Source organism: Peromyscus californicus, unplaced genomic scaffold, assembly GCF_007827085.1.
Source record: "Peromyscus californicus insignis strain IS unplaced genomic scaffold, ASM782708v3 Scaffold_4__1_contigs__length_199733344, whole genome shotgun sequence".
NCBI classification, from domain to species: Eukaryota; Metazoa; Chordata; class Mammalia; order Rodentia; family Cricetidae; genus Peromyscus; species Peromyscus californicus.
Genome location: NW_026294562.1, coordinates 51,350,251 through 51,378,246, shown reverse-complemented (window position 1 = coordinate 51,378,246; position 27,996 = coordinate 51,350,251). Strand labels below are relative to the sequence as shown.

Sequence of the window (27,996 nt, the reverse complement as noted above, 5' to 3'; positions counted from 1 at the left end):
TGCTCCTAGGAATCCGGACAGAAACTGCCCTGGAAACGCGCCCCTTAGCACGCAAACTTCATTTCCCAGACGCCCTAGCGTACCATCAGAAATGCCCGAGCCTATAAAAGCTCAGGCAGCGCCCTCTGTAGCGAATCCCGCGGACTGCAGGCTTGCCGGAAAGTGAGTGTTTCAACCTCCTGGAGGAGCCTGGGGAGTGGCAGCGACCGGCGGGTCGCAGAGACCGGCGGGTCGCAGAGACCTGGCTCCCAGTTGTCGCACTGTGTAGTTAGGGGTGAGAAAGAGCCCGGGCTGGGAGAGCCCGGACATGGGTTCTAGTGGTGGTTCCGCTGCTTCCTTGCTTCGCGCTGTCATAACCCGGCATTCAGCCTGCTTTTCCTTTTAAGAATTGGACACTTTTCCGTTCCCCTTCCATACTGCAGGTGGTGTTTGTAGAGGCTTCGACGCTTTTCAGAAGGAAGGCATCTTATCTAAAACTTGCTAGGACCAAGCGGACCATAGGGGTCAGCATCATACTTCTTATGTCTTAATAGATCTGACCGTCCGAAGGACGAAGGAGCAGTCCGTGAGCACTTGTGCTAAAGTGGACTTTATTCACACTCCTGAGTTGAATATTATAGGTCGCTCACTCTCGAGTCCTACAATTTGGAGGAGCTGCCTTTGGAAATGAGTTCTGGGAACTGAGGACAGGACCTGGATGCCTGTACCAGGCTTACCACTTGCCTTGACCAAATCTCTGTCCTTTGGATCCCAACTTTGCTTTTGAATTGTAAGATATGGGTTAATAGGATTTGAACTCTAAATCTAGTTTCCAGGATTCTTAATGTTCCTCTGCCTTTGAGGAGAGAGCAGCAAACTCTGCCCCTTGGTCTGAAAGTTACTGTATTAGGAGTACAGCCTTTTCCTGAGAGGAAGGACTGAGTGGAAGATTCATTTCTTACCCTTGGGACTGATTCCGGTTTAGCTCAGCCTATGAAAATCCTTTAGCCAGATAATTGAGGAAAACATTACATAGAGATAGAGATTAGCTACACTTCTTAAACCAGGATAGGCCCACAGCTAACCCCGAGTGGCTTTTCCACATCTAAACTATTGGGGGTGGGGGACTGTATTCTGTGAAATGTGAAAATCGTATGAAACTTAGACATCAGTATCCATAAAGTGTTAATGAGGCACAGTCGTGGTCATTTGTGAGGATACTCTTCTTGGCCGCTCTGGTATTACACAAACCCAGAATGAATGACACAATTGTGGCAGAGACTTTATAAGCCCTCTAGAGCCTAAAGAGTTTGCTGGCTGCCCTCCTGAGGATGGGGCTTGGCAGAGTGAGGGCGGGAGACTCAGCTGTGGTGAGCATGTCTTGAAATCTTAGTCCAAACTTCTCTCTTAGTACAAATGCCCTTAATCTCAGCATTTGCATGTGTTCTTTCCCTTGCTGTTGCTATTTTAGGAAAGAGAAGGCTTATTTGTGATTTGTAGACAGCAATATGACTTTCTTGCCTTCTGTCACAAAACTGTCTCAATCATCCGTTCTAAGTCTGCCACAAAGTGGTAATCCAGAACTTGTAAGGGGATGCAGTCCCTTTTGAATGTTTTTTCCTTCCCTTTTCTTTTTTTCCTCAAATATTTTGGGGTGTGTGTGTGTGTGTGTGTGTGTGAATGTCACATGTGTGTGGGTGCCTGGGGAGTCTAGAAGTAGGTGTTTGGTCCCTTGGAGCTGTGGATGCTGGGAACTCGGCTCTGGTGCTCTACAAAACCAATATGCACTCTTAACTACTGAGCCTTCTCTTCTTATGCCCACCCCTGCCTTTTTTGTTTGTTTTTTTGTTTTCTGGAGCTAGGTTCTTATATAGCCTAGACTAGACTCAACTATATATATGTAGCTGAAGATGACCTAGAACTTCTGGTTCTTCTGCTTTCTACCTCTGGAATGCTGGGATTATAGGTATGAACCACCACTCTTAGTTTTAACTTTCCGTATAGAAGATATGTGGAGTTTATTACAAGGTAAAGTAGGGGCATCTTCAAGGGATGAAGTAAACAGTGTAAAGAAAGAACATTTTCTTAGAACACATTCTCAAGGGGGACCATTGTCTCCTTTTATCTTGTGTAAAAAAAATCAATAACCTGCAGAAATCAATATTGTCAGATGCCTGGAGCATTTCACTGGAAGAGTGAGGTTGTGCTAGGCAGACACTTGATAATCCCAAACCTCTTTTGCTCTTGCGTGAATCAAGGAAGCAGCTCTGAGGCTGGGTAACAAATCCCTGGACCCAGTAGCTCAGTCATGAAACTTGTTTGTTCCTTAGCCCTCATCCCTTTCTCAGAGATTGCTAGTAATGTGGGTCACCTTGTGAGAGACCAGCATCTGCTGCTGGTTGGATGAATAGCTGGCATGACGTGAGATGTAATTCAAGGCTACTGAGAGGCCTGGGCAGGCCTGGGGACCATGAACTTCAGGTTTTTGTTTGTTGGGGGAGCTGGTACTCACTATGTTGCTCAGGCAAGTGTTGAACTCCTCTACTCAAATGATCCTCCTGATTCAGCCTCTCAAGTAGCTAGTGGCATAGGTACCACCTTGCCTAGCTAGCTTTAGGTTTGGTTAGTGGTTAGGATAAAATCCTATGGTAGGGACTGAAGAGATAGCTCTGTGGTTAAAAATGCTTGCTGCTCTTGCACAGGACCTGAATTTTGTTTCTAGCACCCAAGTTGGTGGGTCCATAACTGACTGTAACTCTTAACTCCAGAGAACCCAACACCCTTTTTCTGGCTTTCTGGCTTCTATGGATGCCTGGACACACACACATAGCATTCTGTTTCTGTCTCTGTCTCTGTCTCTGTCTCTCTCTCTCTCTCAAATCCTATGATAGTAATAAATGTGAAGTTATAATACTTGACTCTCAATAAGGTCCTTACATTTTTTTGTCTTGAGCTTATAACCTATGGATAAGGAAAAAGGGTTTGAAGCTCCTGTGGACTTGCTGGGTCCTGGTGCTAGATACTTAGTACGTCTGGGCTTTAATTCTTCATGTATAGGGTTGGGATAGTCCTCACAGTGTTATCAAGAGGAGTAAGTGGGACCGTGGGCCAGTTTCTAGTGCTCGTAGCTGGTGTTCAATTACTGGTTTTTATTGCCATGCTTTTCTTTTAGGGTGTTTTCCTCAGGGTACTCAGACTGTGAAATCAGAGATCAGGCAGCCTTTTGCTGGGTCGAAGGGTGAGGATTTGGGTATTGTCCCACCTTGGGCATTATTGGCTGTTCTTTCTATTACATGGTCCAGAGAGATGGCCCTCAATACCATAAGGCCACATTATTACCTTCTTGGTGTGAGCCCTGGGTCATATATTTACTGGAAGCAGGGCTGAGTCCTGTGTCTTTGCCCACTTGCCTGGCTCTTTTTTTTTTTTTTTTTTTTAAGTGTATATATAGCACTGGGAATCTATCTCATGACTTGCTTATGCTAAACAAGCCCCTGTCACTGAGCTATGAATATAGCCCCTTGCCTAGTTTTTAAGAATAACTGCTTGTGACATAAATATTCACCAGAGAAAGCCTGAAAGCTGAGTTAGTTCCTGGTAGAAATCTAAAAATAATCACTTTCTAGACCATGAGTTCTTGCTTCCTCTTTTCTCCTCTGGACTTTCCCCTGAAAAGAGAAAGCAGAAGTAAGTCTCAGGTGTAGAACAGCCAAGGGGTGCCCTCAGTTCAAGGAGAGGAGTGGAGGGTTCTGGGGTCGAGGCCTGGCCCCATGGAGTTTATCTTCTGTAAGGAAGACCTTTGTATACAGAAGTGGAAGCACGTAGAGCCTTTTCACAGGTGACATAATGCTAGGGACCGAGCATCCCCAGCTAAAAGTATAAAAAAAACATATATATATATATATACATGTTTTCCTGTATATATGATGTTTGTGTACCACATGCATGTCTGTCCATGGAAACTAGAAGAAGGCATTAGATCCCCTGGAACTGGAGTTACAGATTGTTCGGAGCCACCATGTGGGTGTTGGGAATTGAACCTGGGTCTATAAGAGCAGCCAGGGATCTTATCTGCTGAGCCACTTCTGCAGTCCCCACACCCAGTCATTTTGTTGAAGGTGTACCCACCCTTGAATGTGTTTCCTTCCATTAGATTGTGGTTTTGCTGCCTTAGTTGGAACCCAGGGCCTGGGAATTTGAGATCTAGGCATTTAGGGTTTTGATTTGTCTCTTTACTGGGTTGGGTGTGGCAGTCATGTTTTACCTTCTAGTTCTGTGTGGGGAGGCCAATCAGTACCAAGGATGTGAGCCCAGAGCCTTTTCATATCACCAGAGCCCCATACTTGATCTGTGCCCCCAGGTGCAGGGGTGGGGCATCACTCATTGTGAGCTTACCTCAACATTGAGACCACCTGGGGACAGGGGAACTGAAGCAAAAGATTCCATACCACAGGCCGAAAGGGAGGTCAGTGTTACTTCCTTTAGCTGTTGTGTGGGTTCACCATGGTTAGCCAGGACGTGTGACTTCTGCTTCTTCTAGGAGTTGTTGATCAGAATGGCTTCAGGACGGTTTTACCTGTCCTGCATGCTGCTGGGGTCCCTGGGATCACTGTGCATCCTCTTCACCACCTACTGGATGCAGTACTGGCGTGGCGGCTTTGCCTGGGATGGCAGTGTGCACATGTTCAACTGGCACCCAGTGCTCATGGTCTCTGGCATGGTGGTACTCTATGGAGCTGGTGAGTAATGTGTTCACAGTGTGAGGGGCATGAGAGAGCCTAGGTCTGAGCAGGGCAGCACTTACCCTCTTCAAGAATGGTATTTTGGGGGGGTTGAGTTTGAGGCTATCATGGCAGGGTGTTTTGGGTTGTTCCTGGGACCAGCTATCATTAGGGAGAAGAAGTGGAAAGTGTAGGGACAGCTTCACAGATGGTCAGAGGCAGGGTCAGCGAAACTTTCTGTAAAGGACTGGCCATAATTTTTTCAGGCTTTGTAATATGTATTGCAGTTACTCAGCTCTGCCATTGTATCATGGGAACAGCCATGGAAAGCACATAAAACACACGAGTGTAACTGTGTCCCGATAAACTGTTGTTCCCAGAAGTAGGCAGCAGGCTGGATTTGGCCTGGTGCTGCACTTTGGCTCCTGCTCTAGAGAACAAGAAGTTGAAGCCTCTTGTGTTACAGTGGAGTCGAGGATCCATCTTTGCCCCATGCATTCGAATCTGTGCCTTGTAACATGGGAAAGGAACCCAGTCGTAGGATGGGAATGATGATAGCATTGGCAAAAGCTGTTTACCATGTATATGTCACACATTATCCTCCCTGGTTCTTGACTTTTTCTTAGGATGTGTATGTAGTGTGCATATGCATGTGCACATGTGTGTATGTGTGTGAAGGCTATAGGGCAAACTTGGGTATCAACCATTATTAAGCACCTTGCGCCTTTACATTTTTCTTTTTCTGTTTTTAATTTTTTTTTTTTTTTTGGTTTTTCCAGACAGGGTTTCTCTGTGTAGCTTTGCGCCTTTCCCGGAACTCGCTTTGTAGACCAGGCTGGCCTCGAACTCACAGAGATCCGCCTGCCTCTGCCTCCCTAGTGCTGGGATTAAAGGTGTGCGCCACCACCGCCAAACATCCACTTTGTTCTTAGAGCAAGTTCGTGAGGTGGACCCTGTAGTCATCTCCATTTTACAGAAGAGGAAGGAAACGGACTTAGAAAGAAGCCAAACACTTAAGAAGCAGATGCTAGGTTTGGACCTCTATGCCCGAGCTCTTTAGATTTTTACCTTTTGCTTTTTGTGGTGTTGGGAGTGGAACTGAACCCAGGGCTCTCCACATGATAGGCAGGTGCTTAGATGCACCGTCAGCCTTCATGCCTGGGTTCTTTTCCTTTTTTCCCCTAAGACACGGAGATCTGCCTGCCTCTGCCTCCTAAGTGCTGGGATTAAAGGCAAGTGCCAGCACCACCTAGCTGTGCCTAGATTCATATGTAGTCAACTTTGCCTGTATGGATGCAGTGTGATGAGACCATGGAGAGACAGTGGGTATCAGCCCACAAAGCTGCATTCAGGATTGAGACTACTCCCATGTTAACCGGCCCTTCTTGTCTTAGTTCCTGGCCACCTGCCTCCCACAAATGATGGGAAGGTGACAGGTGCTGAGCAGTCTTAGTTAGGGTTTCTATTACTGTGATACAACAGCATGACCAAAAGCAGCTTGTGGAGGAAAGGGTTTGTTTCACCTTATACTTTTAGTCCTCCATGAAGAGAAGTCAGGACAGGAACTGAAGCAGAAGCTATAGAGGAAAGTGACTTCCTGGGTTGTACCTCATGGCTTGTCCACCCTGCTTTCTTTCTTTCTTTTTTTCTTAATCTTTTTAATCTTTATTTTTATGTATATGGTTATTTTGCCTGCATGTATGTCTGTGCACTATGTGTATTCAGTGCCTACAGAGGCCAGAAGAGGGTGTGGATCCTTCTAGGACTGGAGTTACAGATGGCTGTGAACTGTCCTCAAGGTGCTGGGGATTGAACTCAGGTCCTGTAGAAGAGCAACCAGTGCTGTTAACCAATGATCCATCTCTCTATCTATGCTGTCTTATACCATCTAGGACCACCAGCCCAGGGATGGTATTACTTCTGGAGAGCTTGGCCCTCCCATACCAATGATTAATAAAGAAAATACCCTACCGACTTGCCCATAGGCAATCTGATGAGGGGGGATTTCTCAATTGAGATTCTCTTTTCTCAGATAACTAGCTTGTGTCAAGTTGACAAGAAACCAACCAGGACAGGGGTTGATGTCCTGACACTCACTTCTTCCTGTTGAGAGGCTGTGTAGGGCAACACCAGGGGGTGAGGGTGATGTGGCCAAGCCCTGGGACCGTTCTCTCCTGCAGCCTCGCTGGTGTACCGCCTGCCCTGGTCGTGGGTGGGGCCCAAACTGCCCTGGAAAGTTCTCCATGCGGCCCTGCACCTGCTGGCCTTCACCTTCACTGTTTTGGGGTTGGTTGCCGTCTTTCGGTTCCACAGCCATTCAAAAATCACACACCTCTACTCCCTGCATAGCTGGCTGGGCATCACCACCGTCATCCTCTTCGCCTTCCAGGTAGGTGCCCTCTGCCCTCTCCTTTTGAGTCCCTTTGGGCACCATGGGCTCTGGGTGTGGCTTCACTAGCCCTAGCTCCAAATATTCGTTCTGCCCTTTGCCTGGAGAGGGCCTCATATCCTGTAGACTCAGCTATTTAAGTGGCCGTGAGAGTTGGGGCTCCTACTCTTATCTTGTTCCTTACACCTGTTACACTGCCCATCTGTCCTCCTGACTCTGTCAACCCACATGGCATGCTGTAGCTAGAGTTTTCCTGCCTGGCCCACAGTCAGGACAAATCTCTCTCACCTGCCAGTCCCATAGCCACTCAGACCTGACCAAGTAAACACAGAGACTTATATTGGTTACAAACTGTATGGCCGTGGCAGGCTTCTTGCTAACTGTTCTTACAGCTTAAATTAATCCATTTCTATTAATCTATATCTTGCCACATGGCTCGTGGCTTACCGGTATCTTCACATGCTGTTTCTCATCATGGCGGCTGGCAGTGTCTCTCTGACTCAGCCTTCCACTTCCCAGCTTTATTCTCCTCCTTGTCCCACCTACACTTCCTGCCTAGCCAATGGCCAATCAGTGTTTTATTTATTGACTAATCAGCAACACATTTGCCATACAGAACATCCCACAGCAGCATGCTGACTCAATGCCCCTCTTTTCTGCTTTCTCCACTCTTCCCTCTTTGAACCAAAGCAGTTCTAAAAATGATTTCAGTATTCCAATGCCATTCCTTTGCTGGAATTGTTCATGAACCAGGACTGGCAGGAATTCAATGCTAACAAAGATGACAAGGTTTATTGAGTGTATTACTGCAAGGCCTTCACACACAAGTTACTAGATATTTTCACCCGCTTACTTGTGTAATAGAAACGGGCAGATCACAGTGAGGCATGGTGTGTGGTTGGGGCTGTGCATGGTGGGAATGTTTGAGTCAAAAAAAGAAGGGCCAGAGAACAATGGCCAGCAGGAGTGATAGCTCTGATATGGGGGTAGGTGGGAGAGTAGTAGATGGGTACAACTGTAGTCAACTATTCCCTTGTGTCCACAGTGGTCCATGGGCTTTGCCATCTTTCTCCTGCCCTGGGCATCTCAGTGGCTGCGAAGCCTCCTGAAACCTGTGCACGTCTTCTTTGGAGCCTGCATCCTTTCCCTATCCATCACGTCTGTTATTTCCGGCATCAATGAGAAGCTGTTCTTTGTCTTGTAAGTTCTAAGGGGCCTCTAACACTAAGGCATATGGAAGGGAGTAGGGGCTTCAGGAGATGCATCCTATAACCACAGGACTCAGCTATCAGAGGCCAGCCTCTGGGCTTGAGTCCATTCTGATCTCATGGAAGGTGACAGTCTTTAGGTTGCAATTGGTAACCTGGCAATACTTACTGAGCATCAAGTGATATAGCACCTACTGCTTGTCAGAAACTGCTCAAAGCACCTCACCTTTAATCCTCTTAAGCACCTACAACATCTGGTACTGTTGTCACAAGAGTGTAATGAGCTAGCCATGGTGGTGCCTGCCTTTAAAACTAGCACCACAGTGGGTCAGATCTCTGTGAGTTCAAGGCCTGCTTGGTCTATATAGTGAGTTCAAGCCAGGCAGGTCTCCACTGTGAGACTTTGTAAAAAAACTGTGTAGTGAGGCACAGAGTAACTTACCTAAGAGCACATAGCCAGTAAATGGCAGAAGTGGGAACTGAGTTAGGCAGTCTGCCTCCAGAGCCTGTCTGTCTGTCTGTCTCATCACTGTTGCCCTGGGTTCTGACGCAGTGTGGTAAAGTGAACAGCAAATGAGATTGGAAATCAGCCCTGGATTTAGATCTTGGTTGTCATATGTACTAATTATGTAAATGTGGGCAAGTTCATTTCACTAGGATCCTCATTTTCTCATGGGTAAAGCATTACAAAGTTCCTGCCTGCCATTATGGTAGGGACTTAGGAAGTATATTAATTCCAGGTCATAGGAATCCAGTCTCCTGCTAGGCAAAAAACCAACCAACCAAGCAAACAAACAAACAAAAAAGTTAGAACATTCTCTCAAAGGCCCATATTATTTTGTCATTTTTCAGGAAAAATGTCACCAAGCCCTACTCCAGCCTGCCTAGTGAGGCAGTCTTTGCCAACAGCACCGGGCTCTTGGTGGTGGCTTTTGGCCTACTGGTTCTCTATGTTCTTCTGGCTTCACCATGGAAGCGTCCAGACCCAGGAGCTCTGACTGACAGACAGGTATGGTTACTTGTCTCCCATTCTAGGTGGGGTAAGACCACATCTAGAGAAGGGCGCAGGAAGGACTTGCAGCTTGCTGAGAAGACTGACCCTGTAGCCTGGTGGGAAGCCAAGCAGTTTGAAGGTGGAGATTGAGTGGCAGACAGGGACTCTGGCATCAGTGCAGCCGAACCTGGAGGGGACTTCCTAGACTTCCCCTCCCCTGCAAGAGTCCTTGGCTTTGTGAGATGACCCGTGCGTGCGTGCGTGCGTGCGTGCGTGCGTGCGTGCGTGCGTGCGAGGGCTTTAGCCTGGTGGAGTTCTGCCAGCTCTGGCTAGAAGGAGGGGCGCTCAGCGACACATCAGGTGCTGAGGGCAGGGCTTGCCTGTTCTTGGCCACTGAGGCTTCTCGCAGATGTGGGAAACTGTGCTGTGAACCAGTCTCAGGGACTCGGGGGCTTCCCTGAAGATCTGGTGGCTTGGCTGGGTTCCCCCTGCAGGGTGAGGGTCTGTCTGAGCAGCTCAGGCCTGGTGAAGCTCCTGAAGCTCAGGGGCTCTTTCACGGTCACGTCTCTAATCCCTGTGCATCTTCCTTCTTTCCAGCCCCTGTTGCATGACAGGGAGTAAAGCGGGCAGGGCTCCCGGGAACAGTCGGCCGTGCAGTCTCTGCTCCCTCAGAAGCTCTTCTGTACTTGGGGCTCCTGGCTGGTTTCAGCAACAAATTTCTCTTGGGCCAGAGACCAAGCTTGCTACACCAGTTCCCAGCTCGCTCTCTCCAGCCATTTGCTGTCCATCTGCTTTTCTTGATGGCTTTGACTTGTTGGCATTTTTTCAAGGACCTCCTTGCCTTGGTCATTCATGTCTCTTGTGCTGGTATGCAGAATTTGGGCTGCTTTCTCCTCACCACTCCTAGGGATGTGGTAGAAACCAAAGCTGAGGCCCAAATGTAGTCCATACATGCAAGATATAAAGTCTGCTCTCTGTGGGAGCATTTGTCTCGTTAGGCAGGCTTCCTCTGCTCTATCTTGGATGTGCATTTGGGTGGGCGGAGCCGTTGGGAGATAACTAATGGGACAGTAGCAGCAGGCGAAGGCTCTGCAGTAGTCAGGTGCCGGTCCCTCTGAGCTACTCTGTTCACTTTGGGGCGCTGTGTTGCGTGTATTGTGACCATGTGGCTCCCCCTCTTCTAGTTGCTGCTTCAACTGCTGCCTGGATCCCGCCCTTTCCCTGTGACTTACATGCCTGCCCCCCTCAGGCAACCCTATGAGCCCTGGTAAACTGTTCTCCCAAGAACAGACAGCCTGACCCTAGAGCCCCAAGTGATGGGTAACAGAGGTTTCGGTGGCCTTCCTTTCTGTCCCCTTGTGGATATGTATGGGCTTTCCTGCCTCCTCTAGTCACGCTCTTCCCTGACAAGGCCCAGCCCACTATGAAACTGAAACCAGCATTATGAAGCAATTTGCTGGACAGAGTCCTGGGAGCCACTGCTGCCTTCAGAGGTGTTCCTTGTTGAGTACTGGGTGCTTCTGTCCCCACCCCCCATCCCCATCAAGGCCACCCAGCCTCCCTCCATGGTATGCCAGAGTGTGTGCTTTGATCTTCTCCTGAAGAGAAACTGGGTAGAGGGAGGAGTCTTGCCCCTCTCCTTTGTATTGGCCTGTGGCGCTTCATACCTTCTCAGATCAGATGGCCAGGTCCCCACTGCAGACCACTGTACTTAGCAGACCCGTAGGAGAGGAGTTGAGTTCCTGCACTCCCTGCAGATAGTGATCAGGCTGAACTTCAACCCTGCTGCCAGAAGTTGGCAGGAGGCCTGGCATGAACTTCCTGACCAAATGAAGCCTGCACACCATTGGTATCACTGCTGGGCACATTGGACATATCACCTCCCTCCCCTGGTTTTCTACTTCTTCATGAATCTGATTTTTATTAAATGTGTTTTTAAACATTAAAGGTGTCTTATTTTGTTCAGACCAGTCTTAAATAAAACCACTCATTTCTCATACTTTGGGAGGTTAGAAGTCCAAGGTGAAGGTGACAACACGGTCTGATGAGGGCCACTCCCCACTATCTTCGTACTGTGGCTTCACAAGTCGTTCCCATGCCCTTATAAATAAATGTATCCCATTCAGAAGGGTCCCACCCTCACCCCTAATCACTTACAAAGGCCCTACCTCTTTTTTTGTTGTTTTTTTGCTTTTTGGTTTTTTTTTTTTTGTTTTTTTTTTGGTTTTTCGAGACAGGGTTTCCCTGTGTAGCTTTGCGCCTTTCCTGGAACTCACTTGGTAGCCCAGGCTGGCCTCGAACTCACAGAGATCCGCCTGGCTCTGCCTCCCGAGTGCTGGGATTAAAGGCGTGCGCCACCACCGCCCGGCCTTTTTTGTTTTTAAATGTGTTTTTTTGGTGTGGGTGTTCATGCTGATCCGTGGAAAGAAATACAGAGACTTTTCCAGCTGCAGGGTGGATTTGTCTCTATGGCTGAACTGCTGTGCTGAGTAAAGGGCCCTTTATTGTTATAGAGTTCACACTTTTAGTACATCAATTCCATATACCAAAGTCTTTATCTAAGCCCCCACCCCCACCCCCACCCCGAGAGGGACAATGCCAAGTGCAAGTTCTCAGTAAAGAGTACCACAGTGAGCTGGCAGTGGTGGCACGCACCGTTTAATCCCAGCACTCGGGAGGCAGAGCCAGGCGGATCTCTGTGAGTTTGAGGCCAGCCTGGGCTACAAAGCAAGATCCAGGACAGGTACCAAAACTACACAGAGAAGCCCTGTCTTGAAAAAAACAAAAAACAGAAACAAAAACAAAAATCAACAAGAATACCACAGTGTTCTGAGTTGTTCTTAAACTAAGTTTGCATGGGCTTTGATCCCCTTGGAAAACTCTCAGATAAGACTTCAAACAGAAGGTACCAGAGATAGGAGGTAGCAGTCACAAAAGGCAGATCAAAGCTAGGTGCTAACACTCCAGAGTCAAACCAGGAATAGCTATGTGGGAATTCTCCCCACTTTTTTTTTTTTTTTTTTTTTGAGACAGTGTCTCACTATGGAGCCCTGGCTGTCCTGGAACTTGCTATGTAGACCAAGCTGGCCTCAAACTCACAGAGATCCTCTTGCCTCTGCTTCCTGGAGTGCTCAGACTAAAGGGTATGCCACCAGGCTAGGCTCAAGGCCCCACCTCTTAATTCCATCACATTAGGAATAAAAGTTTTAAGCATAGGAGTTCTGTTGAAACACAGAAGTCTTCTTTGCTGAAATGACGATATTGAGTTTTGGCACTTTACAAAGGTCTCAGGATAGGCTTGACTCTGACAGATGCAGAGAAGGGGCAACCAGAAATCCATGGTTGTATTTTTTTGAATTGCATGCTACTTAAATTTGTGTGGGTGTCCTTCATAGTGAATGTCTTTAGGACACACACTCCTTTCATTAGGAAAGGGGTGTTCCCTGCCTTAAAGTCTGGAAAACAAGACTCAAAAAGGAGTGGAGGTGGACAGGAAGTGGGGTGACCTGCTGCTGTCACTCTGCTGGGTGATGGCAGAGTTGGGATCCACAAGTCCTTGTTTGAGGCCAACCTTTTCCTCTCTGCTGGGCACATGTATCTGTGCATGCTGCCAGCCAGATCTGTTGCCAGGGCCTTCTGATGGGACAGACTGACAGAAGACCCTAGGCCCAGAGGCCAGAGAGTCCCAGGGCCTAATCTGAGAGCACAGATGATGAGGTCCCTTCTTAGGATGACTATGGATGGTGACGCAGTAGGAGGGGAGTGTGCCTGACACCAATGCTAACGATGTTCTGGTGACAGCACTAGAACACCAGACTGCCCAGGATCCTAATCTTCACCTGAGTCTTCACATCCTTGTGAGATGGTTACCATTCTGGGAAAAAAATCTTATTTTGTGTATGTAGGCACGCTCGTGCCACAGCACACGTGGAGGCCAAAAGACAACTTTACCTCCTGCCACCTAATGGGATCTGGTGATCAAATTCAAGTTGTTAGGCCTTCAGACTACTACCCACTGAGCCATCTTGTGGGCCTGAGATGGGTATCATTGAATTTTACAGATCTCAACTGGCCAAATGTGGGCATGAGTTCCCATAGCTGACTTAAAGCAGAACCAGCCTTTACATGGATATGACCTGCCAGTGCCTTGAATCACCTCTCTACAGTGAGGGTGTCATGCCTGGCGTGAGCTGTGTGTGCTGTCTCAGCACACATCAGGCTTTCCACTGGTCAAGGTATAGGCAATGATTGCTCTACAGCAGTGGGTCGTGATCCCTTTGGCAAACCTCTCACTCCAAAAATATTTACATTATGATTCAGAAGAGCAGAATTACAGTTATGAAGTAGCAATGAAAATAATTTTATGGTTGGGGTCACCACAATATGAGGAACTACATGAAAGGGTTGCAGCATTAAGAAGGTTGAGAACCGGGGGCTGGAGAGATGGCTCAGAGGTCAAGAGCACCGACTGCTCTTCCAGAGGACCTAAGTCCAATTCCCAGACCCACATGGTGGCTCACAACCATCTGTAATGAGATCTGGAACCCTCTCCTGTATACATAATAAATAAATAAATCTTTAAAAAAAGAAGGTTGAGAACCACTGCTCTAGAGAGATCTTGGGGCTGGTATGACTGCAGCTTCTCAACTATCCCAGAGCCTCAAAACACAGCAAATACATTTTTTTCTGGGGACCCAATGCCCGTGTAGTTTCTGAAGAATCGATAGCTGATCTGGTGCAGAGAAGAGCCTTTGTGCCAATTTCACGTGCACTGGTATGGTGTGTGCTAGGACCGGAAAGGGGAGTCCCCACCCACGGAACCAGCCCAGCCGAGCAGAACTCGTCTGGAGCACAGGTGATAAACTGCCTGCCAAGAGATGGGTCATGGTCACGGTAACCAGGGCTAAAGTCCCAAAGATGAGGCAGCAGCTTGTGGCTTCCATGGGTTTTATTAGCTTTCTTTCATACACTGGGTATGGGAGGCCTTCCTTCCAGAGGAAGAAGCCTTCCAGAGGAAGAGGCCTTCCAGAGGAAGAGGCCTTCCAGAGGAAGAGGCCTTCCAGAGGAAGAGGCCTGGAGTCTTGAAACCAAATGGGTACACCCAGTTAGAGGCTATGTTGTACTCAGGAAAAGCCTTATCACTGACATTCAGAGCTGCCTGGGGTGGGGTGAACATGACCTGAGGGACTCCTCTTCCCTGAGGAGGGAAAGGGCCGTGCTTGCTGGCAGAGCACGGGACCACCCAGCCAGACACTTGTTTATGTTCATGGAACAGTTCTGGCGGTGCGGTGGAGGATGTGCCGCTCCATGCAGAGGATGGATGCTAGGGTGAGCGAGGGGGAAGGCAAGAGGAAGTAAGGGACAGGGGGCGGAGCTGAGGAGAAGAGGCAGTCATGCTTTCTGTGTCTGTAAGACCTCCAGGATGGCACGGAAGACGGCGGCCACTGCCACCGCTCCGGGGTCCGGCTGATCTAGTCGTGCAGAGCTGATGTAACTAGCTCTTCCAGCACCAGCTTCCATGTTCTTGGTGGCCTCGGCTGCAGCTTCAGCACTCTGAGGAAGTGTGGGAGTAGGCTTAAGAACATGACACCAGGCCTTTCCTTTCCCACTGGGTCCTGAAAATCAGACCCTTGTCCTGTTTGTCAGCAATCTCTGTGCCATCCCTCAGTGGAAAGGTCACCTCTTCTCTACTTCGAGCAAGGAATGGGATTCCTATTTGCTGAGCCTCAGCCCAGGTACTAGACTAGGCTCAATGTATCTCCCTAGACATAAAACACTTGGAGTTAGGTGTTCATTCCTAATTTACACAGGTGGAAATGAAGGTGGAAAAAGCCATTAACTTGCCTAAAGCCATCTAGAAGTTGAAGCTTGGTGCTTCCTTGATTGTCTAGTGGAGCCTCACTCACCTTGACTGCTTTAGTCAGGACTGGGAGGAGACTTGTTCCTGGGCTTTTCCAGGCTTGGAACTCCTGTCCTGCTGCCCACAGAGAATCCAGCTGGACAAGGTCAGAGAGAGGGGGGTTGAGAAGAAGTCCTGCCACTGAGGATAGCTATAGGGTTTGTGGGCTCAAAGGGGCAAGGGGAGCTACACCCTGAGTACACACCATTGTCCTGTCTCCTGGTGCAGCCTTTCCATACCTGAAAGAATGAGCAAGGTGTGAGGACAGGGCCTGGCTGGGAGCAGGTAGCATCTACCAACCACCTCCCCAGCACACCCCTGGTGTTAAGACACAGGGCCCTTGCTCACCTCTGCATGGCCTCCAGGCCAGCATCCATGGCAGCAGACCAGGCTGAAAGGTCAGTCTTGGCTTTAAGAGGCTGGGCAGCTGCAGTCAGGAACAGGCCATAGAGCTGAGGAGGACCAGAATGCTGAGTACATGGAGCTGGCCAGCACCCAGGAAAACCTGCATCCTTCCCCATCAGTCTGTCCTTTCTACTCACCACCCCAGATGAGCCTCCCATCTTCTCCAGCAGCAGAACAGACACTTTGGAGAGTACCTGGGCAGGGTTGGCTAAAGCTGGGTCCTCCTTTAGCCAGCCCTGGATGGCTGCAAGTAGAGAGGCAGGTGGCCCTTCAGAGATGCTACCCACTTCCTTTTCTCCCCCTGGTCTCTGCTAGTGTTTTCCTGGTTGGTCTTATTTACTGAGAGATGTGCTTTCTGTCTTTCTTTTTTCTCTTTTCTTTCCCATTATCCTAGGTTGGCCTGGAAATCCTCATGAACCACCATTGCCTGACTTTGTGCATTTCTGTAATCAGAAGACAGGAGTGGTACTTGGCTTGAGGTAGATGCTGAATGCATCTATCGATTGATCAATTGATCAATCAACCGACCGACCAACCCACCAACCTACCTATCTCTATCTATCTTTCTATCTATGTATCTATCTATCTATCTATCGGTTTTTCGAGGAGACAGGGTTTCTCTGTGTAGCCCTGGCTGTCCTGGAACTCACTCTGTATATCAGGCTGGCCTCGAACTCACAGAGATCTGCCTGCCTCTGCCTCTCAAGTGCTGGGATTAAAGGCGTGCACCACCACTGCCTACCTGAATACATCTTTCTTGAATGGCTGAACTACAGGGCTTTTTGGTGATGTAGACACTGAGAGTGCTAAGGGCAGCAGAATGGACTTTCTTTCTGTGATCACTCTCCCATTTGTAGTGTGGGAAACTCCTTTCTTTTGGGAAAACAAGCTGAGGGGTGTGTCAAATGGCCTCACCTGACGAAGAAAGGCAGCAACTCCATGAAAGCCCCTAAATGTTCTGGAAATTGTTTCATGCAATCTCAAATCTAAGAACTAGTATGCTACATCAGGCCCTGGGCACCCCATAGAGGCCAACCTTTGGCAGCACGGCTATGAGTAATGCCACAATCCCCATCACCAGCAGCCCTGTCCAAGGCATTCAGGTGCTCCTCCAGTCCGAGCAGGGTGGTGCATACCCGCTCCAGCACGAGCTTCATCTGCTTGGATGATGCACCTAGAAAGGGAGGACAGCATGCAGAGGCCTTGCTGGACCTTCTCACAGCCAAACTTGACCAGGGTGGGAGATACGGGGGCCAAGGTCCCTGGATCACCTTGTACCACCATGTACCCTTTGGTGCTCAAGCTAAAGTCCTGACCACCAAGGACTCTTGCCCCTCTCCATCAGCAGGGCCCAATACCTTCTGCTGCAGTGGTCTGAGGGACCTCTGGAGGCTCTGTGGGAGCTGCTCGGATCCGCTTCCGCCCAGTCACGGGGATCTTGGCCACGTGAGGCCAGGCTGCTGCAGTAGTTTCAGCATCTAGAGGCAGCCACATAACTTTTTCAGACAAGATCAAGTGGGGTCTGGACTCCCCACCTGACCCTGAAGACTGGTTCCCTAAGCTGTCTACAAGAAGGCGGTCCACATCAATAAGAATACACTGAGTGTCTACTGCATACCGAGTGGGGGGGGCATTCTCTGGGGAGAGGGTAAGGCAGATGTGAGGAAGACATTAATATCAACTTTCCATAGTTGAGTGAGAGCTGAAGGCCAAAATGCTAGAAAGAGCCTCTTCACAGGTCTGGAGCCACACTGTCACCATCATCAGCCCTAATGCTATGAGCCTGTGAATGGATGATGGTTCCTTCTAGCAATGCCTTTAGGCTCCAGGTCTCTCTTACCTATCAGCTTCAGCAGGGGTTCATCCACAAGCAGCAGGGTAAGGGAAACACCAGGCATCTCTAGTGCTGACATGAAGGTACCCACCATGGCACGGGCAATCTTCACCCCACGGCCCTCTGCAATGCCAAGCACAGAAGCCTGTGAGTGGGAAAGAGAACTACCACAGAGCATCTTAAAAAGAAACCAAACAGCAAAACAAGGACGTTGCAGGTTGAGGCCTGTGATGAGTAGGGAAATGACCCAATTTCCTCAGAGCATCCCTCAGTGACAGCCCATTACCACATTGCTTGGATGTATCCCCTCCTGAGGGACTGATGAGTAACAGTTCTCATTTCTGAGTTCTCAGCAGGCACCAGGTGTCTTACATATACTTAATCTCATTCAATTCTCATAACCACCTTATAAGGCAGGCATTGCTATTATTACTCCCAGACTCAGGACCCCAGCAGTTTAGTGGCAAGAGTAACAATTTAACTCAAGCTTGTAACTGCTCAGCTGATGTTCTGGGCCATGACAGGACACTGCCTCAGCTGCTTTTCTTATGCCTAGGTTCAAACTAGGTTCAAAGGGTTAAGGGAGCCAGGCATGGAGACAGAGGCAGGAGGGTATCTGTGAGTTCAAGGCCAGTCTGGTCTACATAGTGAGTTCAGGCCAGCCAGGGCTACATAGTGAGACTTTGTTTCAAAAAAACAAAACAAAACAAACAAACAAACAAACAAACAAAAACCCAAAGGGCTAAGGGTCCTCTTGTAGTGTGGGCTCACCCAGCAAGCGTACAGCAGCATCAGCTATGATGTCCAGTTCCAGGAAAGACAGGCCACCCAGATTGTTGACTATCAGCACCACTGAAGAGCCTGTGGATAGATTATGACACCCTCAGTGAGATTTTTGGTGTCTCTATGCAGAGGAGCAGGAAGGTCTTGGAGACTGGGGACTACAGGCTACTCACCTGACTGTATAGGCACATGGGATACATTGGAGGTGTTTGTCATGTGGTCAAGCATGAGAGTGACAATCTTATCAGCAGGTGCCATCTGTTAGAAGAAGCAGGAGTGAGCTGTTTCTAGGATGCCTCAGGGCTGGGGTGGGCTGATCAAGGAGTCTATTTACCTTTACCCGATGAACACCAGCTTCCCCATGGATTCCTGTGGAGAGATGTGGTCATTACTGGCTGGCTCACAGCCTGCTGATTCTCTTACCATGCTTTTATCAATGACACACAAAGTGTTCAGCACAAGGCTAGACACAATGAATGTGGATAGTGGGTAGAATAGGAAAGAATAATGAAAAACAGGGCAGCATATGGTGTGGCAGTAGAGCTAGCTGGGAAGTCACAGAGGCCATAGGGCACTAATGCCTATTGTGTTAGAAACACATGGGGAGAGGTGGACCATGTCAGTCACAGACAAGATAGCCTTTGGACCAAAAGGGCTATACATTGGGGCTTGAGCAGGAGTACATGGGATGATGATGTGGGTAAAAGCGAGGTAGGAGAAATATGGCGTTCTATGTGTCCAGAGCCTGGGCACAGATGGCAGAGTGGATAGAAGTCAGGCAGGTTGGTATAGGCTGTGCCTCAAGTGCCCACCTATGAATCCAGAGACCACTTGGGGGACATCAAGTAAGCAGGGAGGTCCAGGTAGACAACTCCAGGACCTTAGAGGTGGGCAAAGCTCAAGGCCAAGAACAGGAACGGCGGGGGCACGGTGGCCCCAGGCTTACCCAGGCCGACTTCTATTTCATCAGCTGCGAGCTCAAAGGTGGGTTTGGAGCCAGGGACACTACAGGAGGACAAGCTCACCCCCAGGGTACCTAGGAAAAGGGAAGCAGGAAAGAGATGGTGGTTCTGCTGTTGGCAGAGGGGCTAGGATGGCAGCAGCAATGCTGTGGAAGCCCTGGCTATGGCATCCTCTTCTCAGAACAGGCTGCCCAACTCTTCATCTCAGTGATGAAGAGAGTCCAAACTCTGGTACCCACAGCTTCCAGGCTCCAGGGCCTCCCTCAGGGGACCTTCCCCAGCCCCCAGGGAAACATGGAAAGGCTTTTGGTGTAACTGGTAGGAGCATGCTCTGAATCCCTAGGTCTGCCACATCCTCCCATCCTTGGGGCTGGCACTCACCCATGGCCTTGGCGACCATGTTCACCCGCTTTGTGATCTCCTCCAGCCCCACACCTTCCTCAGCCAGAGCACCTGCCACCTGGAGCCACCCAGAGAGAAAGAGAGAGAAAGAGAGAGAGGATGGTGGGTGGAAGAGTCTCTGGGTCACTGGGAGAAGAAGAAAGGCTGGGAAGAACTTTCTTGTCAGGAGGGAGGATCTCAGAATTTCTACACTAAATGTGGTCCATCAAATTTAGGGCAGAAGAATGTCTTCTCCTCATTTACAACATACCTGCTGGGAGTCTTCAAGAGTTTCTGTTTGGGGATGGGGGTGTGGATCCACGGTAGAAAGCTGGCCTGGTATGCATAAAGCCCATTCCCAGCAACACACACGCGCGCGCACACACACACACACACACACACACACACACACACACACACACACACACCCCTCTCTCTCTGTCTCTCTCTGTCTCTCTCTCTCTCCCCCCTCCTCCCTCCCTCCTTCCATCCGTCCCTCCCTCTCTCCTTCCCTCCCCACTCCAGTCTAGTGGAGCTGTAATGGACTTTAAAAAGAGAGAAATGAACCTAGAGAAGGATGATTTGTTCAATGTCACACAGCCTGTTGCTGTGTCCTGATTCTTAGATCTCTTTCTTCCATAGCATACTTTAGCTCGATTCATCCACCCTCCTACTCAGTTTTCACCAAGAATCTACTGAGCTGGAAAGAAAAAAAGGAAGACTGAATCACAGTTTTTCTTTCAAGGAACTCAGAGTCTGAAGAAGACAAGCAGAGACACACACTGAAAATTACTGCAAGACGGCACATGTATCAGGAGGCTGAGAGAGCCTTGAGAAAGGTGGCTCAGGGTGCTGAGGAGATGAGGGAGAGAGAGTACCACACGGAGCACCATCGGTCTCCAGGAGTGAGCCAGGCCACAGAAGGTTGACCAGGGACAAAAGGATTTTGCAGGGACAGATACAGCATACATAAAGCCACAAAGGTGAGCTCCAGCCCAACAGATACAGGGAGGGACCTGATGTTTCTGGAGCATAAGGGGAAAGAGGGGGTGCTGGGCAATGAAGCCGTGAGATGGGACAGGAGTGCAGTGGTGGAGTGGCTGGGGAGGCAGCTCAGTAGTCAAGAGAACTTGGGGCTCTTGCAGAGGATCCAGGTTTGGTTCCCAGCACCTACATGGCATCACAATTGTCTGAAACTCCAGTTCCAGGGGATCCAACACCCTCTTCTGGCCTCCCCTGGAGCTGGAGTTACGACACCTGTGACCTACCATGTGAGTGAAGGGAACCCATCCCAGGTCCTTTGCAAGAGCAGCCAGTGCTCTTAACTGCGGAGCCATCTCTCCAGCCCTCAAATAAATAAAAAGAGTGTGGTGGGCACCCCCAACCAAGGGGCTTGAGCTGACTATGGGTACCTAAGATGCTTTCAGTAAGATAAAAATTGGGCATATACACATATTTGTTGTTGTTGTTTTGACACAGGGTCTCACTTTGTTGTCTAAGCTAGCCTCAGTTTTAGCCTTCTGAGTGCTGATCAATATGCATTTTAAAAAGACACCCCTGGAGACAATGTGGGCAACATACTGGCAAGGCAGGAGTGCAGGAAGCAAATAGGAAGCCCAGTGAGAAGGTGAGTACAGTTGTAAGACTAAGAGCCATGACACACAGTGAAGGTAGCTAGGACAGGCTATGAGGAGGACCTATGCAGCACTGGGAGACTGCTAGGCAGGGGCAACTGACTAGGTGTGGGGAGGGGAGGAAAGGGAACCGGGCTGGGAGAATGCCTGCATTCTGGGCTTAATGGCTGAGGCAATGGTGAGGACTTGGGAGATCAGGGTAAAGAAATGGCTGGTGCCTCAGTGTCCCAGGTCGGGGAGGCTAACCTTGTGGATAAGCACTGTGCCACACAGGCCACGCCGCCCTGCCTTCTTCAGGACAGTGAAGGCACTGTCATCTCCAATTACCACCATCTCCACAGAGATGCCCTCGGCCTTGGCCTGCTCCATAGCAACTCCAAAGTTGAGTCGATCTCCAGTGTAGTTCTTCACGATGAGGAGGGTGCCCGCTGCAGGAGTGTGGTATTGTTAGCCTTGCCCTTGCCCACCCCCAAAGTGCCCACCCACAGCATTTTCTCCCATATGCAAGCCTGACCTGTGCCTGCCTGGGCCACAGCTCTGATGGCTGCCAGGATGCTGCCCACAGCTGGAGAAGCGAACACGGATCCTGCAATGACCCCTGTCAGCATCCCCTTCCCGATATAACCTGGAGATGGAGAGAAGAATGCTGGGTAGAGTCTATACCTGTTATCCCTGGGGCTTCCCACATTCTGAGCTCCATGTCTGGGCAGCCCTACTGTGTGCTTGTGCTATGGCTAACCCCTCCATAGGAGTCATCTTGGAGGGACTTCTCCTGACTTCTAACCCTGAAGAACTCTGTCCCCTCCTACCATTTTTTGGTCTTCCTCCTGTTCTTTGTACATAAAGCTTTAGAAAAAAAGATTAACTGAGTGTTTTGCAAGTGTGTATGTGTGTGCACTATGGCACCATGTGTGTGCCTGGTGCCCATGGAGGTCGGAAGAGGGCAGTGGATCCCCTGAAACTGGTTACAAATGGTTGTGAGGGGCTCTGTGGGTGCTGGGAACTGAACCAGGTCTTCTTCTGCAAGAGCAACAAGTACTTTTAAGCGCTGAGTCATTGCTCTTCCCCTCACCATACATTCTAATGTTTGTTATATCCCCTGAGGCTCTCTGAAGTTCTCTTACATCTATCTTCCTGGAGTGGGGCATGAAAGTTCCCCTGGGCAGGATCTTGCCTGATTCACAGTGTGCTCTGTACAGGACAGGTTTACAGCAGGCTCGCTAATATGTGCAGAGTGAATAAATGGACCACTGAGGTGGACAGGAAAGATGCAAAGGACACAAGATCTGGCCCTGCTGTAGGGCTCCTAACGAGGGCTCACATCTCTGGCATCAAACAGGAAACCAGCTAGGATGGTTCAAGTGTGGGGAAGGCATGGTGGGGATGCAGAAGATGGGTCCTGCTTTGGGCTGGCAGAGTCAGGAAAGTGTCATGGAGGTGCTGGGTCAGTGGACTGGAAAAAAGGGCAAGGAAGACTTTTATAATCACCAACTCTTGAGGCTGGGAGAGCCTCAGAGATTATCTGGCTCAACCCTACATTTCTAGAACTGTAAGAATTCAGATGCTGTGTGAATTCACAGGCTGTGACTGACCTTGGGGCAGCTGGGTATGGGAGGATGGAGACTGGGTCCATTCCTAACTCTGGCCTTAGCGTTATCTGTCTGGTACCTCATACTAGCACTGAGGATCTCCCAAGATCCCTCCTCTGCTCTGGCGAGTACCCCTCACAATCAACACAAGATGCTCACCGGCATGGGCAGGCTCATGGCCTGAGCCTCCACCTGAAAGAAGTGCCACTCGGCCTTTGAGGCTGTCCAGGTCAGATCGCAGGGCCACACGGTGACCTTGGAGGAGCTGCAGGTTAGGGTTACAGGCCACTACCCCAGCAAGGGCCTCATTAGCACAGTCTTCCACTGAGTTCACCAGCTTCTTGGAGGTCTATGGAGGAGGAGGAGGAAGAAGAGGTTCAGAGTGTGGTCAGCAGGGACCCCCATCCTGTCCAGCAACACTACTGTGCCAAATTTACCCAGGAATCTCATGGGAGGGGAAAGAAATTACAGAAGCCACTTAGGAATTTGGAGGTCACAGTGTGCTTGAATTGTTTCATTACCAGGTGGGTATATATGCCTGTGACTTCTCAATTTTCAACTCTTTACTCAGTGCTTAACTTATAAGCTTTTTGCACCATGGTTTCTGTCTGTCCTGAAAAACAGTTTTGATGTAAAGCTGGGGGAGTTGGTGTCCTCACTAGGAAAAAAAACAATGAAATTGGGGCCCTGTCTGTTTCTGTCAGAGGAGTCTTAGGCTGAGGTTCCTGTGATGGGGGAAGGGCCTGGGCAGGCCCCACACCCATCTGATGAGACAACTGGGCTTCATGTGCTCCAGCTGGACCTCTCATGCAGGGTGGCTGTGCCTAAGGCTGGGCCCTGCATATTTACAGAGAGTAGAATGCTATCCCTGCCCTCCATGGGAACATGAATATCATTTTTACATGCTATGTGAGAGGGACACACACATGCATGGTTGCACAGAAGAAAGGGACCTCAATCTCCTGAAGGGACCCAGGATGTCTTTATGAAGACTAAGTAGGAGGTATGTAGGCACGGGGAAGAGAGGGGCTATTATGGGCAGAAGGAAGCATAAGCCAAGACATGGAGGTGTGTGATAGTGCAGTGACTCCACGGAGCATCAGAGTGACCCAGGTAACATGGGACCGGCAGGAAGAGGTAGGGGGACTCATCAACCACAGGAGGAATCTTGTTAAGAGGAGTTGGTAGGGTCAAAGCCTCAGCTCTGCTACCCCTAACAAACTAGACTCAGCTGCATAGCCTCGATATGTCAACTAAAGAAACAACAGTAAGGAGCAGAGAATGGAGACTAATTCATGTGTACTCACTGGGAAGAGGAGCAAATAAAGAGGTCCAGCGACTCCCCTCTCCAAGTCAGGGTACCGACAGGAGGTTTAGATTTAAATAGAGAGCAAGTGGTAGGAATACTCTAGCAGTTCTAGCTGGGTGTGGTAGCACAGGCCTGTAATCCCAGCACTTGGGAGGTAGAGGCTGGAGGGTTGGGAGTTCAAGGTTAGCATTAGCTACATACAAAGTTTGAGACGCATGTATCCCAGGCACATAAAAACTGAAACAAGACTGACTGAGGGTGGTGGCACACACCTTTAATCCCAGAACTCAGGAGGCAGGGGCAGGTGGATCTCGAGGCCAGCCTGGTCTACAGAGCAAGTTCCAGGACAGCCAGGGCTAACAGAAACCCTGTCTTGAAAAACTAACAAGACAAACACCCCCCCCCAAAAAAAAAAAACAACAAGAACAACAACAGCAGCAGCAAAAAACAACCCTTAAACAAAAAGCCTGATCATTCCTAGTCAAGGGGTGGTTCTGCCCATCCCTGACCCGTTGCTCTCGGATCTAGGTTTTCTAGCAAGGTGGTCTGAAACATTGTGAGAACTATGTGCAGTCTCTTCCTGGCAGGTTCTCCTGACTAGCACCAGGGCTTCTTTTTTACCTTCGCCCAGCATGAGTTTCCTGGGACAATTCCAATTTCTTGGGAGGGGGCATTGTTTTAACAGTCTGTTAGCTAATAGTTGGAGGGGGTGCAAATGTCTCTCTTGAGAATGTCTTCCTTCCTGCCAGGGTAGTTACACTGTGATAAACTAGGACATACTCAGGAGGGAGGTTGTGCAAAGGCTTACCTAAGAACTCCAGAGAATACCTCTGGGTTCAGCTGAGTCTTTACAGGGGCTGCAGCCAGAAGGGAGCAATACGGGACTAGAGTAGTGGAGAGCACAGGCTCTCTAGTCACTGGGACCTGGTATCAAACCCCACTCCAGCCTGTTTTTAGCTATGAGAACTCAGGGAAGAAACATCGGTTCTAGGCTCCACTCTTCCTCTAAACAGCAATTTACTAAAGTAGAGCTTTGCATCAGTGTCGTGGAACAGCTCACTAAAAAGGACCTATAGTCCCTTTTGTGAACAAGCTTTGAAAAGCTGGAGCTAGCTAAACAAACAGTTGTAGCCTGGAATGCAGCACCCTGCCTTTGTCCTCAGGAGACTCCAAGTGGACCCCGAGGAGGCTGCTGGCGCCACCTAGTGGTCCCAGCCAAGTGCACTTCCTGCCTCCTTTCTGAACCTGCCAGTACCCAGTAGGAACCTTTATGCAAAATGCAGCATTGATGTCTCCCTGCCAGGCTTTCCTCCATTTAACAGGGGCCAAAGCCTTAACACTTGCTGAAGGATGAGGGGGTAGTCCAGGCTCATAGGCAGCAAGCAGAATAAGACAGGCTCCATTTCTTAAGCATTAAGAGCCAGACTATTTCTAAGTACTTATGAACCTGTTTAATTTCATTTTCCCAAAAATCCTTTGGAGGGAAGGTTAGCACAAAGAGGAACGGAAGCACAACAGACGACTGTGCTCCAAGTCACACAGCCAGCAAGTGTCCTGGAGCTGCCTGGGTCACCTCAACCACATGCTGCTCTCCTAAGGTGCTGAAGCAGACACAGGGTGCCAGAGGTCTCGTCCTGAGAAAGGCACAGCGTGGGGACAGAGGGATCACCGCACCCAGTGAAGCTGTGTATTGGCATCAACCCCCAGCCTAGCCTCCAGCACCACCACCCTTCAAGAGACTCCCAATCATGCCTGCACTGGAGCCATTCCTGTTTCTCAGTAACCCCAGGGGAAGGAGAAGCAAGAAAAGGGAGGTACTATGTGAGGCCACTGGGATTCTGGCCTAGAATCCACACCACACAGCAACATGGTAGCAGGTCTTAAGCTGCCATATTGCAGATGGGGGTGGGGGAGAGGAGAGGCTCAGAGAGGTCAAGCCTTCTGCATAGTAGTAACACAGGTGGTGGGGGTTCGGCTCAAATCTGAACCCAGATCTGTACAAGATCAGTTTTGAAGCAAAGCCCTGGGGCATTGTGAGCCTCCCATAAACCATTTCTCCGCTCTGGGAGCAGCCCACACATGCCTGGGCTGAGGAACAGGCACCAGATCATTCTTCCTGGTTCCCTCGTTGACTAGTAAAGTGACTTATTACACAGTAACTTGTTCTGATCTAAATGCATGACTGAGATCCTAGCCATAGGGGTTTCAGAGTGCCTCAGGTCAGCCTCACACCTGGCCTGGCCCGGTGGCCTGCAGGAAAGGGAACAGGGATCAACCCTGGAGATACAAACCTCTGAACCTCAGGAGGCAGCAGCATCTCAGCTGGGGAACAGGGAAATTCAGGGGGCTCAGAGAGGTGAACCCCAGGGTCCTCCCTCTACTGTGCCCCCCCCCCCCCCCACAGGACTCACCATGGTAGGGAAGTTCTGATACAAGTTGAGCTCACACTTCTGCTCTGAGCTGCCGCAGAGTGGCCACTCCTGAGTGCTACCTGGTCGGAAGTAGAGGCAGCGGCAGCACCTGCAGGGGTAGCGAGGACTTGACCTGCGGAACGCACTGGCAGCCAACTGGCGCAATCACGCCTCCAGCGCCTTAGGAATTAGGGAGCTGCCTCAGACTTTGATCCAAGTCCAAACTCTAGTACGTGGGCTAGGGATGGAGAGCAGCGTGGGCCTGACCAAGGTTCACACCCACACTTGGCCTGAAGACAGATCAATTCATGTTGGGCACAGGGTTGCCTCTCTGCCTGGGAGCAGTACCCACCTCCTTCCTATTCAAGGAGCAAAGTTACCCACAGAGTAACTTCATATCTTACATGGGTATCACTAGTGGTGAAAATGTACAAAGATCTCCACCTTGCTGGCTGACCACACCAGGATCAAGTCAGCCCTGTGACTTGACTTTACTTCTGGAATATGGACTGAAAGCTCTAACGAGTTGTCCAAGATTGTACTGGTAAGAGACAGGACTTGAGCCCATGTCTATTCTTATTACAAAGCCGAATTAATGTTCCTACTGATCATCCGGTTCTCCAAAGTCAGGCAGAGTGCCGGCTGAGGACATCTGAGGTATAAATCACTCTTCAGTTAAGACCTGGTATAGCAGTTTTGTTGGTCTAGACCTAGCTCCACCCATCTCTGCCTCAACTCACTAGGGAGACTTTTAGTTAAACTGATCCCCTTAGGTCTCAGCCTCATGTGAGCTCCTCTCTGGCATTTTGCAGATGCTTCTGGCCTCAGAATCTGCTGCTCCTTGAGAGGTGGGGGTGTGGAGGCTGTCTGAAGAAGCCTGGGGCCTAGATCTGCAGCGCGGACTGCCCTGGCCACCTGGGTCATTAAGGCTCTTGCTGTGAAATTTCCAGCGTTGTTGTGCTTGCGGTCAGAATTTGGATCGCAGTAGGGTCACTTAATTGTGCTGGTAAGTGATTTAGGTAGGCAGCCCTTTCATTTCTGAAGAAATTAAAAGAGGTGAGCATCCAGGCCCCCAGGTGAGGTGGGGGGTGGGGGTGGGGTGGGGTGGGGTCAGTTGAGGGCACTCGATGGCCCTGGAGGGGCTGGAAGTTAAGCAAAGGAAAGCCCGGTTCTAGTCTGGGATGTGCACAAGATCTTTGTCACCTCTTCCTAGTCCTCCGCAGCCCTTCCGGTTCCTAAAGGGGAAAAACTCCTGGAGCTAGGGAGGAGGGAAGGAGGCAGACTCTGAGGCAGGAAAGGAGCGCGGATTGGGGAAGGGGAGCCAGCAGGCGGGCTCTGAGGGCCCGGTGGGCGTCGGAGAACCGTCCCGGACCACTAGTTGGAGGCCGTTCCCGCCTGCGTACCCTAACCGTCGCTCTCATCCGGGTACTGCGGCCTCTGGCGGTAAGCAGGGGGCGGGAAGGAGGGGGCGGGGCCTCAGGGGCGGGGCCTCGCTTGG

The 27,996-nt window shown here is 49.8% G+C and overlaps 2 protein-coding genes across 7 annotated transcripts; one reads left to right on the top strand and one right to left on the bottom strand.

Annotated features, from left to right (window-relative positions):
* The first annotated feature begins 37 nt into the window (after positions 1-37).
* Positions 38-11,238, top strand: LOC128125479 (lysosomal membrane ascorbate-dependent ferrireductase CYB561A3). 3 transcript variants are annotated; one of them, XM_052762927.1, is made up of 6 exons: positions 38-162; positions 4,520-4,718; positions 6,881-7,089; positions 8,135-8,289; positions 9,150-9,306; positions 9,889-11,238. In XM_052762927.1, exons 2-6 carry the CDS (start codon positions 4,535-4,537, stop codon positions 9,910-9,912), a joined length of 729 nt encoding a protein of 242 aa, XP_052618887.1. In that variant the 5' UTR covers positions 38-162; positions 4,520-4,534; the 3' UTR covers positions 9,913-11,238. The 3 variants fall into 3 exon arrangements, with proteins under 3 accessions (XP_052618887.1, XP_052618888.1, XP_052618889.1); XM_052762928.1 differs by lacking the exon at positions 38-162 and adding an exon at positions 169-274; XM_052762929.1 differs by lacking the exon at positions 38-162 and having other exon boundaries at positions 3,446-4,718; positions 10,476-11,238.
* Positions 11,239-14,221: 2,983 nt separating this feature from the next.
* On the bottom strand, positions 14,222-27,956 carry Tkfc (triokinase and FMN cyclase). 4 transcript variants are annotated; one of them, XM_052762926.1, is made up of 18 exons: positions 27,902-27,956; positions 26,499-26,607; positions 22,938-23,127; positions 21,704-21,814; positions 21,436-21,617; positions 19,556-19,634; positions 19,159-19,248; positions 18,547-18,581; positions 18,386-18,470; positions 18,201-18,290; positions 17,436-17,552; positions 16,954-17,073; positions 16,632-16,769; positions 15,733-15,839; positions 15,539-15,642; positions 15,396-15,429; positions 15,198-15,287; positions 14,222-14,844 (listed from the first exon to the last, which is right to left on the bottom strand). In XM_052762926.1, the coding sequence occupies exons 2-18, from the start codon at positions 26,499-26,501 to the stop codon at positions 14,683-14,685; spliced, it is 1,737 nt and encodes a 578-aa protein (XP_052618886.1). In that variant the 5' UTR covers positions 26,502-26,607; positions 27,902-27,956; the 3' UTR covers positions 14,222-14,682. The 4 variants fall into 4 exon arrangements, with proteins under 4 accessions (XP_052618886.1, XP_052618884.1, XP_052618885.1 ...); XM_052762924.1 differs by lacking the exon at positions 27,902-27,956 and adding an exon at positions 27,239-27,895; XM_052762925.1 differs by lacking the exon at positions 27,902-27,956 and adding an exon at positions 27,702-27,895.
* Between the last annotated feature and the right edge of the window lie 40 nt (positions 27,957-27,996).

Excerpts from the sequence above, each read along its gene's own strand:
- LOC128125479 (XM_052762929.1), top strand. The coding sequence starts at position 4,535 with ATGGCTTCAGGACGGTTTTACCTGTCCTGCATGCTGCTGGGGTCCCTG. Across the intron at positions 8,290-9,149 it reads GAGAAGCTGTTCTTTGTCTT|GAAAAATGTCACCAAGCCCT; the intron begins GTAAGTTCTAAG and ends GTCATTTTTCAG. Across the intron at positions 9,307-10,475 it reads GAGCTCTGACTGACAGACAG|TTGCTGCTTCAACTGCTGCC; the intron begins GTATGGTTACTT and ends CCCCTCTTCTAG.
- Tkfc (XM_052762926.1), bottom strand. Across the intron at positions 21,815-22,937 it reads CCATGAGCCTGCCCATGCCG|GTTATATCGGGAAGGGGATG; the intron begins GTGAGCATCTTG and ends CTCCATCTCCAG. Across the intron at positions 17,553-18,200 it reads TGCTGCTGTACGCTTGCTGG|AGGGCCGTGGGGTGAAGATT; the intron begins GTGAGCCCACAC and ends TTGGCATTGCAG.